The sequence below is a fragment of the Panthera uncia genome, chromosome D4, assembly GCF_023721935.1.
Source record: "Panthera uncia isolate 11264 chromosome D4, Puncia_PCG_1.0, whole genome shotgun sequence".
NCBI classification, from domain to species: domain Eukaryota; kingdom Metazoa; phylum Chordata; class Mammalia; order Carnivora; family Felidae; genus Panthera; species Panthera uncia.
The window spans coordinates 11,928,513-11,946,460 of record NC_064807.1 but is presented as its reverse complement, the minus strand read 5'-3'; the positions used below and the strand labels follow the sequence as shown (position 1 = coordinate 11,946,460).

The 17,948-nt window shown below is 48.4% G+C and overlaps 1 protein-coding gene across 5 annotated transcripts in view; it reads left to right on the top strand.

The window, feature by feature from the left end:
• The first annotated feature begins 3,852 nt into the window (after window positions 1–3,852).
• Window positions 3,853–17,948, top strand: part of APBA1 (amyloid beta precursor protein binding family A member 1) — a 69,965-nt gene continuing 55,869 nt past the window's right edge. For 3 of the 5 annotated variants that reach the window (XR_007458599.1, XM_049633672.1, XM_049633647.1), the window contains exon 1: window positions 3,854–5,428. Coding sequence is in view for 4 of the 5 variants with exons in the window: in XM_049633672.1 (XP_049489629.1) it covers window positions 4,247–5,428 (1,182 nt within the window). In the remaining variant the exon portion in view is untranslated. Of the gene's footprint in view, window positions 5,429–17,948 lie in introns of all 5 variants that reach the window. The other 2 variants (XM_049633662.1, XM_049633679.1) reach the window with 1 other exon arrangement.

Genomic DNA, 17,948 nt, shown 5'->3' with positions numbered 1-17,948 from the left:
GGCCGCCCCCTTCCTTATCATTCGGGCCCCAGCTCAAACATCACCTCCTCTGGCCACTATCTACATAACTCCCTCTTCTTGGTGACCTGCTATGCCTTCACTGTTCCATTTTCTTCATAAGACATTTCACTATTCGGACCTATCCTGTTTATGTACTTACATAATCACTGTCTGTTCCCCTCTCTTTTCTCTTCACCTCCCTCCCCTTTCCCCCCACCCCATGCATAAAGTGGAGGCTTCAAGAATCAGAGAAGCCTGTCTACCTTGGTCACCACTCTGCCCCAGTGCCTAGAACATTGCATGCAGGCTGGCATATAATAGACAGTCCTCAGGTGTGAACTTGCTCTGGGGAAGACAAGAAAGATTCACCGAAAATGAGAAAGATTTACCAAATCTAGGTGAAAAATATGCTGAGAGTAGGGAAGGCAGTTAGGGTCAGCACTAGGGGTGTTAGAACATGGGGTGCTGGTGAAGTGTGGCATGATGCTGGAGGAGTGATGTGGCTCTTGGGCTTTGTTTGCAGGGAGTAGGACTCAAGAACGAAGAGCTAAAGCTGGACAGTGAGGGTAGGTGCCATTTCCAGCAGCTCCATGGCTTATGTGCCCCGGGGCAATCACCTACCCCCATGGTGCCTCCATTTCCTCAGTTTTAGTTTTTGTATTTATTTTGACAGAGAGAGAGAGAGAGAGAGAGAGAGAACAAGTAGGTGAAGGGCAGAAAGAAGGAGAGACAAAATCCCAAGCAGGCTCTGCGCCATCAGCACAGAGCCCAACGCAGGGCTCCAACTCATGTACCGTGAGATCATGACCTGAGCCAAGATGAAGAGCCAGATGCTTAACTGACAGAGCCACCCAGGGACCCCCATTTCCACAGTTTTAAAATAGCTGATAATTCTCCCTAGAGAGTAGAAGGGGGACTCTCTTCATAGGCTAGAGTGAGGAATAAACAAGTCATGGGGTAAAAATGCCTATGAGTGCCTGGTAGAGTTGGCTAAGCATTTGTACTGTGCACCAGAGGGGAACCATTAAAGAGTCTGAGAAATAGGGTTATGGGCTTCAGATTTGTATTTTGGAAAGATCATCCAGCTAGCCCTGGGGAAAATGGTCTGGAGGGGGCTGAGACATTAGCCAAGGAAATAATTGTGTAGGTGAGACGGACCAAGGCAAGACAGTGTCAGTGAGGGTGATGCAGGAGGTAGGAAAACAATGGACTTGGTCATCAGTTTGGGCAAGGAGGTGAGGGGACGAGATTCTTTGCTTTTTAAGCACATACCGTGAAAAAGGTCTTTGTCCACATTTGAGTTTTTCCCTTTAGATTTCTCTAAGTAGAACTGCTGAGGTGAAGGTATGTCACCTTTTAAAGATTTTAATTCACCTTGCCAAGATTGCAACCCAAACTATATTCTTGAAACTGTGACACTGAGTGAAATGTAAATACTCCATGAATAAATACTCCCCTGAGGCTGGGGGATGGGGGTATGAGGACAAGGCACTTAGAAATCTCCATGGTACGCTGCAACATTATTTTAATGGTATTTCCCCCCAGAGGGCGGGCTTCTTGTAAATTTCTTGGCCATGATTTTGTGTACATACGTGCACGGAAACCCCATCTCCATTGAATCAGTAAGTGCTCTAGGAGAGGGCACCGTTTGCCATTTTTACCCAGAATAAACTAAAACTTCTTTTTAATACATATAGCAATAGATGTTCATCAGTAAAATCTATTTTTACTGGAGACAGTGTTTTGGCCAATTCTGCACGTGGTTATCATGAATTGTCGCATTGGCCATTCACATGCGTTGTCTGCTTTTTATTGTCTTTCCAGCACTAACCACACACGGCTGACATATCTCAGGATAATGGTACCCAGGGAAGTGTTTGGTACGTTCAGGATCCCTCTCTGTGAACGCTTGCTTTGTGTCCGTGAGACTGAGATTTGTACATTAGTTTTTAATTTGTTGTCTTATCCAGAGAGTCTTCATAAAGGAAATGTGGGTACACCGTTCTTGTCTATGTGTTGTGCTCATCTGGATATTTGTTTTGTATTTTCCATGATCCCTGCGAGGCCACTGAACCAGGGGCCTCAGCACCAATACCTGTCTCTTCTGTTCAAAGCATTAACCATCCGTCAAAGTCTGAACAGAGCCTCATACTTGCTTTTGGAAAACTTTCTCATGCCTAGGCCTAGTTCCTCTTCTCAGGCATTAGTGAGGAGAGGCCACAATTTTCATGAGGAGACTGGGTCTCATTTGTATGAAGCGGGACTCCTGTCAAGGAGAGCAAGCAAGAAGGATTGATCATCTCTAGTAAACCATCATTGTTTTCTTCCGGTGTGTTAGTCAGCCAAGGGGAGGCAAGGGGGTGGATCCATGAAAAAATGGGGGAAGAGGATATTTCTGCTTAAAGGTGAACTTGGTAGCTCCAAATGCCCTCCTTTACTGCTGAGATTGTCATAGTGCTGGAAGGAAATTCCCATGGTTGTGGTGGGGACCTGAGTAGAATGTATTCCATTGCAATATTAGACAGTCAATCAAATGCCTCCTGGAGCTTTCTGCTAGCTCCATTAAAGAGTTCACATCCCAGGGCGCCTGGGTGGCTCATTCGGTTAAGCGTCCGACTTCGGCTCAGCTGTGCTGGTTCGACAGCTGTGCTGTCAGCTTAGAGCCTGGAGCCTGCTTCAGATTCTCCTGTCTCCCTCTTTCTCTGCCCCTCCGCTGCTTGCGCTCACTCGCTCTCTCTCAAAAATGAATAAACATTAAAAAATAATTTTAAAAAAGAGTTCATGCCCATCCATTTTGTCCAATTGTAATGTGGGTTCTCCAAAAGAACACTATGAGAAAAGCCTCCTTATTATTGAACCCATTTATTGCAGGTGTCTTGAAATCATACGGATCCTACCTGTTTTTGTTATTCTGTACATCCTTTATATTTATTTCCATACACTGGACACATTATGCCATAAATAAGCATAATAATATGTGATAAGAATAAGTGAGAGAAGTTGAAACCAAATCTGTCTCTACAGGTTTCTCTGGAAATAGGTAGAGACATACCTATATTTTTTTGAATGTTTACTTATTTGGGGGGCGGGAGGGGAGGCGGCAGAGAGAGAGGGAAAGAGACCAAGCAGCCTCCATGCTCAGCATGGAGCCCGATGTAGGGCTGGATCCCACGACCATGAGATCATGACCTGAGCCAAGGAAGTCAAGAGCTGGGCACTTAACTGACTGAGCCACCCAGGTGCCCGAGACATACCCATATTTTTAAGAAATTAGCCACAATTTTCACATACCCAGTACTGGCTATCATGGTAATTCATAGAGTCAAAGAATTTTTAGGTCCAGGGTATATGGGAAGTACACTAGTTAGTGTTTCTTTAAGTGTATTTGTCAGAACATTGGCCTCTAGGGGAAAAAAGTGGGGGGGTCCTAGTCACACAAATTTGGGAACCCCCACATCTTGTGTCTTACTCCTAGATTCTTCACAATGAAAAGTCAACTGTAAGTCAGCATTTCCCAAACTTACTTGACCACAGAGTCTTTGCCCTGTGGAACAGCTGTAGGAAATGAGTGGGTTCTCACAGTGGAGGCTCAGAAAATTAAGCCACCGGTCCCAGGTAACAGAACCAGTAATGACAGGACAAGAACCCTCTGAGGGTAGGTAGCCTGCCTCCGAATGGCTGTATATTTGTATTGACAGCAACAGCTCAAAACATTTCGAGATGATTTTTTCCCCTTGAAATTTATTTAAAGAACCGTTTCTAAAGTATCCAGGATCCTAGTTTAATTTGGAGAGATTTATCCCTTAGCAGATGGAAAATGTGTCAATTGGCTCATTCAATTTAGTAGTACTCTTTATTCATATGCATCAGAAATGAAACCTGAATAGTAAGCTTGGTGGAGGGAAAACAAACCGCTCATGAGGCTCTCAGTCTGAGGGGTGGGGAAAGGAGAAAGCCAGCAAGCAATTAGACAAGTAGATATGTAATTACAAATTACGATACATGCAATGCAGAAAATGAACTGTGTGCTGCCGGGCTGAGTTTAAATTTGCAATCTTTTTTTTAATTGACCCGGATTCAGAAGGGGTCAATAGCAGCTGTTTTTACGGTTTCTCTGGGTGCTCAGCCCAGAACAGTATGAAGCTCGTTAACAGCCCCTCCCCTTCTTGTCTTCCCAGCCGGGTGGAGCAAAATGAGCACGCAGTGAGCCGGCCCAGCCTCTCTCCCAGCCGGCCCGACGCCCACCATGAACCACTTGGAGGGCTCCGTGGAGGTGGAGGTGACCGACGAGGCGGCAGGCGGGGAGGTGAACGAGTCGGTGGAGGCTGACCTGGAGCACCCCGAGGTGGAGGAGCAGCAGCAGCGCTATGCGGGCCGCCCCGGGCGCGGGCGCGCCGTCGAGGACCCGCGCGCCCCGCCGGGGCAGCAGGAGGAGGAGGAGCGCGGGGAGTGCCTGGCGCGCTCGGCCAGCACGGAGAGCGGCTTCCACAACCACACGGACACGGCCGAGGGCGACGTGATCGCCGCGGCCCGCGACGGCTACGACGCGGAGCGCGCGCAGGACCCCGAGGACGAGAGCGCCTACGCCGTGCAGTACCGGCCCGAGGCCGAGGAGTACACGGAGCAGGCGGAGGCCGAGCACGCCGAGGCCACGCACCGCCGCGCGCTGCCCAACCACCTGCACTTCCACTCGCTGGAGCACGAGGAGGCGATGAACGCGGCCTACTCGGGCTACGTGTACACGCACCGGCTGTTCCACCGCGGCGAGGACGAGCCCTACGCCGAGCCCTATGCCGACTACGGGGGCCTCCAGGAGCACGTGTACGAGGAGATCGGGGACGCGCCCGAGCTGGAGGCGCGCGACGGGCTGCGGCTGTACGAGCAGGAGCGCGACGAGGCCGCCGCGTATCGCCAGGAGGCCCTGGGCGCGCGGCTGCACCACTACGACGAGCGCTCCGACGGCGAGTCCGACAGCCCGGAGAAGGAGGCGGAGTTCGCGCCCTACCCGCGTATGGACAGCTACGAGCAGGAGGAGGACATCGATCAGATTGTGGCCGAGGTCAAGCAGAGCATGAGCTCGCAGAGCCTCGACAAGGCGGCCGAGGACATGCCAGAGGCCGAGCAGGACCTGGAGCGCGCCCCCACCCCGGGCGGGGGCCGCCCTGACAGCCCCGAGCTGCAGGCGCTGGCGGGGCAGCAGCGGGCGGCGGGCACCGCGGGCGGCGAGGCGGGGCAGCGGTACAGCAAGGAGAAAAGGGATGCCATCTCGCTGGCCATCAAGGACATCAAAGAGGCCATCGAGGAGGTGAAAACCAGGACCATCCGTTCGCCTTACACCCCCGACGAGCCCAAAGAGCCCATCTGGGTCATGCGCCAGGACATTAGCCCCACCAGGGATTGTGACGACCAGAGGCCGGTGGATGGAGATGTAAGTACGCGCGGGTTTGGGCTCCAGCTGCGCGCGTGGCCTTGTTTGCCATCGGGAAATGACTTCATGAGAAAAGGGGTCCTGGGGTGGGGGGACGCTAAAATCGCGCCCACGTGGAGCCTCGGAAGCGGCTTGTGTTTAAGCACCCCTGAGTGAAATACAGGTGGATCAGCATTTAAGTGTTGAAGGCACTTATCAGACCTTTAGAGGGATGGCTCTCAAATGGTGGTTCTCAAATGGTGCCTGGAACGTGTGTTCAGAAATTGATTTCTAGACACATCACACTCTTCCCACCCCTCATTTCTCACTTAGAAGCCCCAGGGGTGGGACACGAGAATTTTATTTTTAAAAATTTTTTAACATTTATTTTGGAGAGAGACAAAGCACGAGCAGGGGAGGGGCGGGGGGGATGGGCAGACAGAATTCTAAGCAGGCTCCAGCTCTGAGCTGTCAGCACAGAGCCCAATGCGGGCCTCAAACCCACAGGAACCGTGAGATCATGACCTGAGCCGAAGTCAGAGGTTTAACCGAGCCACCCAGGCGCCCCGAGAATTTGTAATTGTCACGTCAAGTAAAAACCACATCTGGGTTGAGCAAGGAGAGACTCGGTTGGGAACGCTTTTTTGCAAAGGGGAAAAAGGTTCTTTTGTAACGGGATGCGCAGGCATATAGCGGTCACATGCCATGACAGGCAGAATATTTTAAATAAAGCACAGGTTTTGGCTTTTGCTTTGTGTTAACTCTTCATAACCTAAATTCTCTGGCTGTAGAATCTGCAAGGTTCTCTGTGGCTGGGCAAAAAGAAGGTCTCTTTTATAGGGAGGAGCAAAGTGGGCTAGAAGGAAGGAGGCATGGGGAACAGGGATGAAAGCGTGGCTTGAATGCCTTGCAGACAAGAGTGTGTTTTAACTGGGGGCCAGCCTGTTCCCACCCAGAGGGGCCCTTGAGGAAGGGTTGTAGGCTGGCCAAAAGTTCAAGAACCTGGAGGAACAAAAAAGGTTCAGGCAAAGATTAATTAACCGACATTTTGTTCTGACTGATGGACAGTTAGCTAATCATTTTTCAGGCAAAAAAAGTGAATTTGAAGGGTCTGTGTCTGACCTTGTCATAGGTAATCAAGGGGACCCCTGTGAGTCTTAGGTGAGTCATGGCGGGGGGCGGGGGGGGGTGGTCTTTGCAGTAAGCTATTTCCAGAACACAAAAGGGCAGGAGGGAGGTTTCGTTACCTTTGCTGTTCTCCAGAATCACAGGGCTCAGGTGAAGTTGAGGGTCAACTAACAGGGTCCCAGGTGGTACTGATGCTGTTGGCCACAGGACCACCACTTGAGAGCCACTTTCTTAAAGTAACCCCTTAACAGTTTGGAACCGCCATTGTGGCACCTTTTGGAGGGCATCAAGGGAATCCTTCTGAGGTTTTTCCTGCCAGAAGTTTCTGCAGTTTTTCACCCACACTGTGCCTCACGTTGTGGCTTGCAGTAAGGGAGCCCGGGCACCCTTCTCCACAAAAGTCCTGTTTGGGGTTTTAAGCCGAATTGTGCTTCTTTGGGAAAATGTACAGAAGGCTCCTGCTGCCCCTGCTAATGTTTTATTTTCCATTTTTGAAATATCTAAGAAATTTGATAAGCTGGTAAGCTTGGATGTCACAGTCCATTCAAAATAAATCGAGAAGGCTAACCTTTGCCTCCACAGCCTGGCACTAAAGCTTCTCTTGAATAATTTTTAAGCATTTTCACTTAAAATGGGAGCTTGGACTAAAAGAAGGTTTAGGAGGTTAAATTCAATTTCATTTAATTCTGCATCCTGTGATTGCACCAGGTTATTTCTCAGTCCATGTTTTGGAGTGAGAAGCCATTATTGGAAGCTGTTTGTTCATTCGACTTATGCGTGAAGGGCTGTAGAGGTCAGGGGTATCGTTCACCTCCTCTTTCAGTAACAGTCAACATTTGCTGGTAGCTAATTAAATCGCTGGCACCTTTCAGGAAAGGTGGGAAACTGGTTGGGAATGGATCTGCGTCCTCCCCAGCAGGGGGGCAGCATTGAATCAGGTAGTTCAGCGATGCTCTGCGTCTCCCTTCTGTTGTCACTTGCCAACAGTGAAAGACAAGTGCACTCACGTGTAGTCTTCCCCTTGACCTCCAGCTGCCGCCAGGTTCCTTCTGGCAAGAAAGGAAATACGGCAGCATTTTGCAAATGTAGGGGAAGTGGAGCGGATTTTCAAAAGTAAGGAGATGGTCGGGGTGCCTGGGTGGCTCAGTCGGTTAAGTGTTCGACTTGGGCTCAGGTCATGATCTCTGTGGTGTGTGGGTTCAAGCCCCGCGTCTGGCTCTGTGCTGACAGCTCAGAGCCTGGAGCCTGCTTTGGATTCTGTATCTCCCTCTCTCTCTCTCTGCCACTCCCCCACTTACCCCTGTCTGTTTGTCTCTCTCAAAACAAAATAAAATAAACATTAAAAATTTTTCAAAAAAAGAGTAAGAAGGTGGCAAGAGACTGGGTTCTACATCCTTTTAGAAACTCGGAAAGCCATCAGGAAAGAAGTAGCAAGAGCATTAAGTCCAGTTGCTGTCTTTTTTCTCACATACACTAGCTCCTTGACGTAACCGACTTCACCCTCTGGTCCCTGCAGCCTCACGACGAACCCACAACACGGCCCACATTGGGGCTGGGGCTTGCTTTGATTCATTTGAACTGGGAGAACAAGTTAAGCCTCTTACACGATGTTTCATTCAAAAGCTAGAATTATGATAGGATATCGCATGATGCGTTAGAAATTCATTCTGTCAGAAATTCAGCTTGATGGTCAGAGATTGGTGAGTAGGGCTTACGAGGTTATGAAGAGTTAATGCAAAGCAAAAGCCAAAACCTGTGCTTTATTTAAAATACTCTGCCTGTCATTTTTAAGCTGTTTGGATTTGTGGGTTTTATTCCATCTATCTTGCCACATTCATAGGAAGGACCTTACGGGCACCTGGGTGGTTCAGTTGTTTTAGCGTTTCACTTCGGCTCAGGTCATGATCTCATGGTTCATGAGTTCAAGCCCCGCATTGGGCTCTCTGCTGTCAGCACAGAGCCCACTTTGGATCTTCTGTCCTCCTCGATCTCTGCCCCTCCCTCCCTCCCTCCGTGTCTCTCTCTCTCTCTCTCTCAAAAATAAAACATTAAAAGGTTTTTTTAAAAAAACGAAAGATCTTCATTTCTTACCTCTTGGATGGCATCATGAGAGGAAAATAGAAGTACATACATTATGTTGATTTCCATCTTAGCATCAAAAAATAGTTACTGAATGCTCTGTGTGTGCTATTGTAGAAAATGAAAAAGCACTGTTAAAAAAGTGTGGCCCAAAGTCTGCCGGGAGAGTGTATTTTTGTTAAAAATACAAATTACTGCCTTTCCTTTCCAAATTGGAATACCTAGGGTGGGGGCCAGGGATATGTCTTGGTTTTGTTTGCTTTGGTTTATTTCGTTTTGTAAATTCTCCCTGTGATTCTAAAACATATAAAAGGTTAAGAACCACTGATTCACAGGAAACGAATGTATCCTCTGGACATTCGGCCCATGCGAGATCTGTGGTTTTGAGACTTCGCTAAATCTTTTATTAGCCCAGGTCTGGTTTTAGCAAAGGGGACTGTCCCCTTGTGATCGTGGTCAGCAGACCTGGACAAGGGGCCTTGGATTTCTTGCTGTAGGAGCAGTGCATTGTCAAATGGCATAAGAAACTACGGTGAGTAAATAGAAGGAAATAAAAACCACCTGCATTACCAACGTGCCAGAGAGAACCGCTGGTGGCTGCATCTGCTTCCGAGTTTTGCTCTTTCCCGGAGCAAAGTGGCATTTGTTTGTGAGCGAGTCGTATGGAATGTGAAAATGGGATTGCTCATTAGCCAGAACTTGAACATATACCAGAGGCCCAGCACTGATCGAAAATAATTGTTTTCAGGGGCGCCTGGTGGCTCAGACAGTCAGTTAAGGGTCTGACTTCGGCTCAGGTCATGATCTCATGGCTCGTGGGTTCCAGCCCTGCGTCAGGCTCTGTGCTGACAGCTGGGACCCTGGAGCCTGCTTCGGATTCTGTGTCTCCCTCTCTCTCTGCCCCTCCCCTGCTTGCGTTGTCTCTCTCAAAAATAAATAAACATTGAAAAAAATTTTTTAAAGAAAATACTTGCTTCTGGAAAATTGTACCAATACTTAAGTGCTTTGCTTCTAGTAAAGGTTTCTCTATTCCTCGTCTGTTTGAAAACTACCTCCCAAACCCCTTCTGGAAAAATTGTTAAGGAATGACCAGTTCTGAAAAGTTTCACAATCTACCAGTCTCTCTTTAGCCAACAGAAATCGTTCTGCGGGGCACCTGGATGGCTCAGTTGGTTAAGTGTCTGAATCTTGATTTCGGCCCAGGTCATGATCTCACTCACGGTTCATGAGTTCGAACCCCCCATCAGGCTCTGCGGTGACAGAGTTCGAGCCCCGTGTCAGCACAGAGGCTGACAGTTCCGAGCCTGCTTGGTATTCTCTCTCTCCCTCTCTCTTTCTGCCCCTCCCCTTCAATCTCTCTCTCTCTCTCTCTCTCTCTCAAAACTAAAATTTAAAAACTCGTTCTGAGTAGAGAACAGAGCATGGTGGAATCAGAGAGATGGGGAGTAACAGGCATCCGGCGTCATTTGGAGGGTTGTGGCTGTTTTGAGTGGGTGTTGTGCAGCTGGAAATGGTGTTTATCTCTACTCACAGAGCTGCACTAAAAGGACGGTAAAATAAGAAAAAGATGTAAAGCCACAAGCACCAGGAGACAGCAGCAGCAAAGAACACACTGCCAGGACCCCGAAGTGGGGCTGGCTGCAGGAGACATTGGTGCTCCCCGGGGCTTCCAGTTGTCCTCTTCCTTCAGGCACAGGGAGCCCGGTGCCGCTCTCGCCCACCCCCTGGAAGTCAGGCGTGGCCTCTGACGTGGGAGTGGTGATGTGCGATGCTCCTGCTGAGCAGGAGCCCTGAAGCCTCGCGTTAAGATGATGGGGTCATAGGCGCCTGGGTGGCTCGGTTGGTTGGGCGTCCGACTTCTGCTCAGGTCGCGATCTCGCAGTTCACGAGTTCTAGCCCCGCATCGGGCTCTGTGCTTCCAGCTTGGAACCTGCTTCTGGTCTGTGTCTCCCTCTCTCTCTGCCCCTCCCCCACTCATGCTGTCTCTGTCTCTCTCTCTCTAATATAAATAAAAATATTTTTAAAAAAAAAAGATGATGAGGCATAAGATGGCGGAATCTCTCTTAGCACGGGTCCCGAGGGACCGTGATGAGCAGGGCTCCCTGATGACCCTGGGGACATGTAGCATGAGAGAGGAATACACTTGTGTTGTTCTAAGCCTTGGGAATTTGGAGTGGTTGTTACACAGCCTGGCCTGATCAATACCGACTAATACACTGATAGGTTTCTGTTGACTCTGCTAAATGTCGGTGAGGATTCGTGCCATGAATCTCCCAGAAAGGCTCAGGAATTAGAGACCCCGCATACCTCAGGTGGCTGGCATATGGCTGAAAAAAAAAAAAAAAAAAAAAGATGGTTTGGGAAGTCTGTCACCGGAAACATTAGATTCCTTCTCCGGCTCAGGCACCAGGTTACCACTCCCTGCCCCCCGGCCCCACAGAGGGTGGGAGGTTTACTGTAAAGGAAAGGGTGACTCAGAGAAGCCTTGGACCTAGGGACACTAGTCACCGCTGAAAATGGGAATGAGGCACCTTGGAGAACACAGGGCCTACTAAGCAGTGAGAGAGGCTGAGAATGCCTTAGAATTCTTAGCTGTCAGGCTTAGAACCCACATGCCCCTGGTCCCTTGCAGGAGGTTAGAGTATTTCTCCCTCCCCCACCCCCCCACCCGGAGGAGACAGGCCCAAGAGCAAATAACTACAGATACTCATGTTTGGGGCTTTCCCGACAGAACACCTGGGTCCCCACCTGATCTCACTGCAGTGAAGTTTCCTGCCTCTCGTGAATCTTCCAGTGGGCTTTTTGGAGACCCACTGTTGTTAAATGAGTGGACACCCAAGGATCACCAAACATCTGAAGAACACCTATAACAAGAAAGACAAAGACACAAAAAAGCAAATGGAGAAAGGTACTTGAAGAAATAAAAGCAGTGCGCTGAGCGAGAGAAAACCGTAAGATACTTATTAGTATCCTCAGAAAGGAGAAAATAAGGGAGCCATCGAATTAGAATAGGACACCATCAAGGCACCTGGGCAGCTAGGTCCGTTGAGCATCCAACTTCGGCTCAGGTCATGATGTCACAGCTTGTGAGTTCGAGCCCCATGTCGGGCTCTGTGCTGACAGCTCAGAGCCTGGAGCCTGTTTCGGATTCTGTGTCTCCCTCTCTCTCTGCCTCTAACACACTCGCATTCTCTCTCAAAAATAAATAAACATTAAAAAAAAAAAAAGAATAGGATGCCATCTTTAAAAAAAAACTCCTGCCCCCAATTTTTTGACTAGCAAATATGATAGCAGAAATTAAAAATTTTAAAAATCTTTCAGTAGGAAGAGGACAAAGTTGAGGAAATCATCCAGAAAGTAGAACAGTGAAGGCAAAAGGAATGGAAAGTAAGTAAGAACATAGATAAAATGGAGAAATCGTGAAACAAAAGATGTTGAGAACTGCCGGCAAAAAGATTGCCCTGGGTACCTAGAACAGTGATGTAAAAATAAAAAAAGACAGGAGGCACAGAAATATCAGAACAGACAGGAGGAAGAGAGGATCCTGCGGGCTTGCCAAGAAGTTATAACAGGTCCCAAATGGTCAGGAATCACCGTCATTTGATCACCCTCAAAATGGTATTGATCTTCTCAAAAGCAATGCTGGAAACTGGCAGGCCTACACACCCCTAATTTCCTGTTGAGTGTGAAGGTGGAATCAACATGTTTTCAGATACGCGGGGTCCCAGGAAATTTACATCCCATGTACCTTTGCTCAGGAGGCACTAGAGGATTGCTCCCCTAGAAGGGAGCATAATTCAAGAAAGAATATGGGGTGCCTGGGTTGCTCAGTAGGTTAAGCATCCCACTTTGGCTCAGGTCATGATCTCACCATTCGTGAGTTCGAGCCCCATGTCGGACTCTGTACTAACAGTGCGGAGCCTGCTTAGGATTCTGTCTCTCTCTGTCTCCCTCTCTCTGCCCCTCCCCCACTTGCACTCACTCTGTCCCCCTCTCTCTCTCTCAAAACAAATAAACTTAAAAAAAAAAGAGCTTGGGGGAATGAGGTCCCACACAGGAAAAAAACAGAGGGACTTCCCTGGGTGATGGAGAAGGAGATCCCAGATGACAGCTGTGTAGAGGGACAGGGCATAAGCCAGAGCAGTGTGGGCCAGAACCTGGAGGGTTTCCAGAAAGTCTGGAAGTGAGAGATTTCCTAATATATTTGTACCGAGAGGAATCTTCGATTGTTTTAGCAGAGTTTGGCATAAATTATTGATGAGTACACAGAAAACGAAGCAAATGGAAAAAGCGCAGTTATTTGCGCGAAAAACAATTGTTACACAGGCAAGAAATGCAATAATACACCGCGTGTGTCTCAGCAGGGAGGAGCATAGGTGTAGTCTTCAGAGTATAAACACTGAACATTGATTCGCCGGAAATCATGACATGACGAGGATGAGGGAAGGTATAGTGTAAAAGAGGTAAATCCTGGTCTTTTATAGATGCCAAGAAATAATGGCTAAAATTGAAAAGTTGAGGTGAGGCAGCACGAGTGTGGAAGATCCCAGAAGGAATGCTGAAAGACTGGGCAATGAGGCCATGGAGGGAGGAAAAATGGGGAAAGGGACGATGGTGTTTGCCAAAAGCCTGACTTTTCAAACTATATTCACCCATTTCTTTGCCTTAATGAAAAATATAAAAGAGTAGGGGTGCCTGGGTGGCTTGGTAGGTTAAGCGTCCGACTTCAGCTCAGGTCATGATCTCAGGGTTCGTGAGTTCGAGCCCTGGTCGGGCTCTGTGCTGACAGCTCGGAGCCTGGAGCCTGCTTTGGATTCTGTGTCTCCCTCTGTCTCTGCTCCTCCCCTACTCATGCTCTGTCTCTCTCTCAAAAATAAACATTTAAAAAAATTTTTTTTAAATATAAAAGAGTAGAATCCCTCAGAGATCATTCATGTACAGCATCATCTCAATGATACTGTCCGTTTTCTTGACAAAAGAGAGAAGAGCCAACATCTCTATTATGTGCACGATTTATAGAAAATGTGTCGTATGGTCACTGTGTCATATGGTGAGACACATGTAAGGTTCTGTGTGTGTGTGAAGCATGCACACTTCCATTTGGCTCACCTCCACACACAGAAGAGTAGAGAAGGAAAAGTAGGTCAAGGCGGAGGGTTGAAGAACACTAATTGGGAAGTGGATTTGCACCTTGACAGTGAAAAGTTTGAAGAGTTCAGGAGCTGTGGGCTGGATAACGGGCATTGAGTCTGGAAACCACTGAGCATGGATGGGAGGACGTGAAGCAGGGATACTACTTACCACAGTGGGAACAGCGCCGGCTGAGGTCAAATGTGGATGCGCTGATTCCTCAGATTTGTATACTTATTTAGGTTCGTGGTTTTTTTTATTTTGAGAGAGAGCACAAGTAGAGGAGGGGCAGAGAGAGAGGGAGAGAGAGAATCCCAAGAAGGCTCCTCATTGTCAGCACAGAGCCCGATGTGGGGCTCAATCCCAGGAACCATGAGATCATAACCTGAGCCAAAATCAAGAGTCAGGTGCTTAACCGACTGAGCCACCCAGGCGCCCCTAGGTTAATGCTTTTTACCTTGAAAATGAAATGTGTTCGAGATACCTTCCTTTACCAGGGTACATTTGCAGCCCATTCTGCAACTTAGGACCAGCAGCAGATTGTCCTATCCCTGCCAGTGAGGAGTAATGTTCGAAGTAACAGAACTTAGTTGTCAGTAACAAAAAAGGGAGTCATTTTTCCATGAACTGTGAGGACCTGAACTGACCGGGGTCATTTTTTTTGAGAGAGGTGAAGATCTTACTGTTACAGACTTCAAAATGAAAAGGCTTGACCTTGAAATCCCTTTCAGAGCGCAAATAATTAATTTCAGTCATGAAAAAACAAAAGGGAGTGGGAGAGTCTGTGCTTTTGCTCTCTCCCCCTGGATTTGAAGCATCGTCTCTGATTATTTAACTCACCTTTAGAATTCCACCTGCCCCAGAGAGGCCCTGTTTACAGGGCTGAACAGGTGTCTCCCCACTGACCTCAGACCATTGCCGCGTTGGAATCACTGGGGCAAACCTCTTGCCCGATCTGCACAGCAGAAGGCAAGGTCTCCAATTGGACTTTGTGCTGTGTGGAATGAAATGAAGTGATGGGAAGATTGATTTTTTTTTTTTTAACTCCCAGACTCTAATCTTTCCTCTTCTCTCGACCCCGTTCCCAGGAGGAATCTTTCTCAGCTTCTTAATGGATCGTCTCACTAGCCAGTGCCTGTGTGACACTGTGGTGTGGAATATGGGGAGAGCCCCCAGGAAGCAAAGGGATGATTTAGCCAGAGAGAAATCTGTCATCACTTTCCAGATAGAAATTCAGCACACAGGGCCACAGTTTGTATGTCTGACCTGATCGCTTAATCAAATGGAGCTCAGGAAACTTCACAAGGGTCTTTAGAAAAATTGTTAGCTCCCCCGCTCTCCCCCTGTGCGCTCTCAATATTTTCTGATAAGCGGATCGGGGCTATAGAGGGGAGGAAGGGAGGGTGCAGGGAGAGGAACAGATATATCATGGGTAATTGAATTCAGTGGTAACCCAATTAAACCTGGGCCCTCGTAGTCTTGGGAATTATGAAATGTGATTTATCTATAGACATGATCATCTTCCAAATGAGACCCACTCCCATTACAAGGCTAACTGGAAGCATGTTCTCAGTACAGAATGCGGTCCCTCAACCCACTAGCTTTGAGACAGTTTTCAGTGGCCACTTTCTTGAGAATAGCCATAGAGAGGGTGTTGGGATAACAGGCACTCAACTGTGTGCTTGGTGTGCCTAACTGATTTCTTCAGTGGGTCAGGCCCTGCCAGCGGGACACCAAAAACTTAATAAGAATAGTAATGAATTTGGGTGGGGGGGCGGTGCCTGGATGGCTGAATTGGTTAAGCGTCCGACTTCGGCTCAGGTTGTGATCTCATGGTTTGTGGGTTCGAGACCCATGTTGGGCTCTGTGCTGACAGCTCAGAGCCTGGAGCCTGTTTCGGATTCTGTCTCCCTCTCTCCCTGCCCCTCCCCCACTCGTGGTCTGTCTCTGTCTCTCAAAACTAAACGTTAAAAAAAAAATTTTTTTTTAAAGAAGAGTAATGGATCGAAGAAAATTCAGAGCTGGGCTGGACATTTTGGCCTCAGTTTTCTAGACACAGTAGCTGAATATATCTGGGTTATGTGACCCAGGGGCCTCAGCCTACCAGTCAATGTCTTTGACGCATTTCACAGAGCTTTAGAGGGCAAATCACCCTGGATATCTGATTCCCTTTGTCTTGGGCAAAGACAAAGAGATTCCCCCAGGAACTAATTTCTTAGTGTAAATTCCAGGCATGACTAGACAGACCCCACTGGATCGAGACCACATGGCTCCTTCGGTGTGTAAGGATTCCCATCCCCCAGCACCTGGACTCACCTCACTCGTTGGCTTTGTACTTATGAATTCCAAATTTACTTCTGTTTACCCAAACTTGCTCCCATGCCGCACATCTTACAGGCTCTCACTTCTGTCCACACCACAGTCCCATTCAATGGCACCAAGGCCCCACTCTCTAAAAATGATTCCCAAGATTCCAAGCTTCCTGATTAGAATCAGGATGTTGGGTGTTGGGATCAGTATTTGTCAGGCCCGCTCAGAATTGGTAACCACCAACTTAAACTGTGGACTACAGTCTAACACTTAATCCTTTATGACCTTATTTTCTCCTGTCTCGTAAAGGATGAGCCTGTTGCCTCTTTGATTCACTGTCAGTCAGCTGAAGGCACAGCGTCCTTTCCTCGTCTTGTATCAGAGCACGTCACCCAAAGTGGACGCCCACTGAGTATTCGCTATGTGTAAATCTTGGCCCCGCAGTGGATCTGCTGCGGTTACGTTCAGCTGCTCTCTTCCTCAAGCTAGTTTCCTCGTCAGTAAAATGAGTTAGATTTATTCCCCAGGGTGACCCGTGAGAGAAGGGGATTTCCCAGACACGGAGTCCCCTGCGGAAATGTGACTTGAGAAGCACAAGTGTAGTGCGTTCGCTGCCTTCGTAGGTCGGAGCTCACGAAACATTTAGGGTGGGCCATTGGCAAATTGTGAATTAGAGGGAGTCGCCCATAGCACCCCTTCTTCACCTTCTCTGTGCTGGTGTTTCCCTTTGCTTCCCCGCAGCGCTCGGAGCCCGCGTGAGCCCTCGCTGTGCTGCCCACCCTGGTGAGGCACCGCAGTGACCCGAGGTCCCCCTTTCCGCCTGCAGCAGCACCGTATGGTCAGCCTTGTCTTCCAGGGCTGTCCGATTAAGTCACACTGGGCCGCTAATTAGTGCTAATGGCAACATAGACCACCCTGTTCAGGTAACATTTGCCTTTTATGGGCGTCCTCCATTCGAGAGGCTGGTTGGAGAAAGTCTGTTGAGGCAGGAGGACATTTGAACACTAACACTTCTTAGAAGCCAGCCAAGAAGGGAATAATGCCCAAATCCTGGAAAGTGAGGGCTCGATGTTAACACCTGCCCTGATCATGTGCGCTTTTGCACCCACTTTTTTTTTCTTTAGTTTTGAGAAAGACAACGAATGAGGGTGGAGAGGTGCCCTGGCTTCCTCTCAGCCTTGGATGCCTTGAGTCACCTCCTCCTTGTCCTCTCTTCTTCTCCCCCTGCCTTGAAATCAGCATCAGCCTTGGTGGATTTTTTTTTTTTGACTGTTGCTAGGAAACTATTGACCAAGGTCAAGTGCACATGCTAATTCATTAAGACTTGTTAGCAGCATCTTCTCCTGTTGACCTTCCAGTTGTATTCTCAAGCATACAAGGGCAAAGGAAACAATTGTTCCACTGCTGAAGGAGTCTGTTTTTGTGAAGGGTTCCTGTTAAGGTATTTTGAACTGAGAGGTTGCCCCTCGCCAGTCCACACCTCCTCAGGGAGTTCCAGCCAGCTGTAGTTTTTCCAGGATCTGAATAGCAAGGGATGGAGTTGAGATAGGATCTAAAGTCAAGTAGACAGGCTTTAGGATGGGTAGATGTTCACTGAGGGCCTTGGTTTCCCCCAAGTGGATCAATCCCTGGCTGGAAGAAGTGTATTCTTGGCATGTGAGGGAGGGAGTGGTGATGGGGAGAGGGGGAGGGGAACATTGCACTGAAATAGTTAGCTCTATTCTGTTCCCGTTTGTGTTCTGGAAAGGACTAGACTGTAAGCCTCCTCATCTCAGAGTGTCCTCCTGGCCTGCCATGGAAGAGTGTACATCCCAGCGTGGACCATTAAAGCCAACTTTGTTCTTTTTTTATGTTCACAAAAAGTGGGGGGGGGGGGTGCTTGGCAGACCCTCTA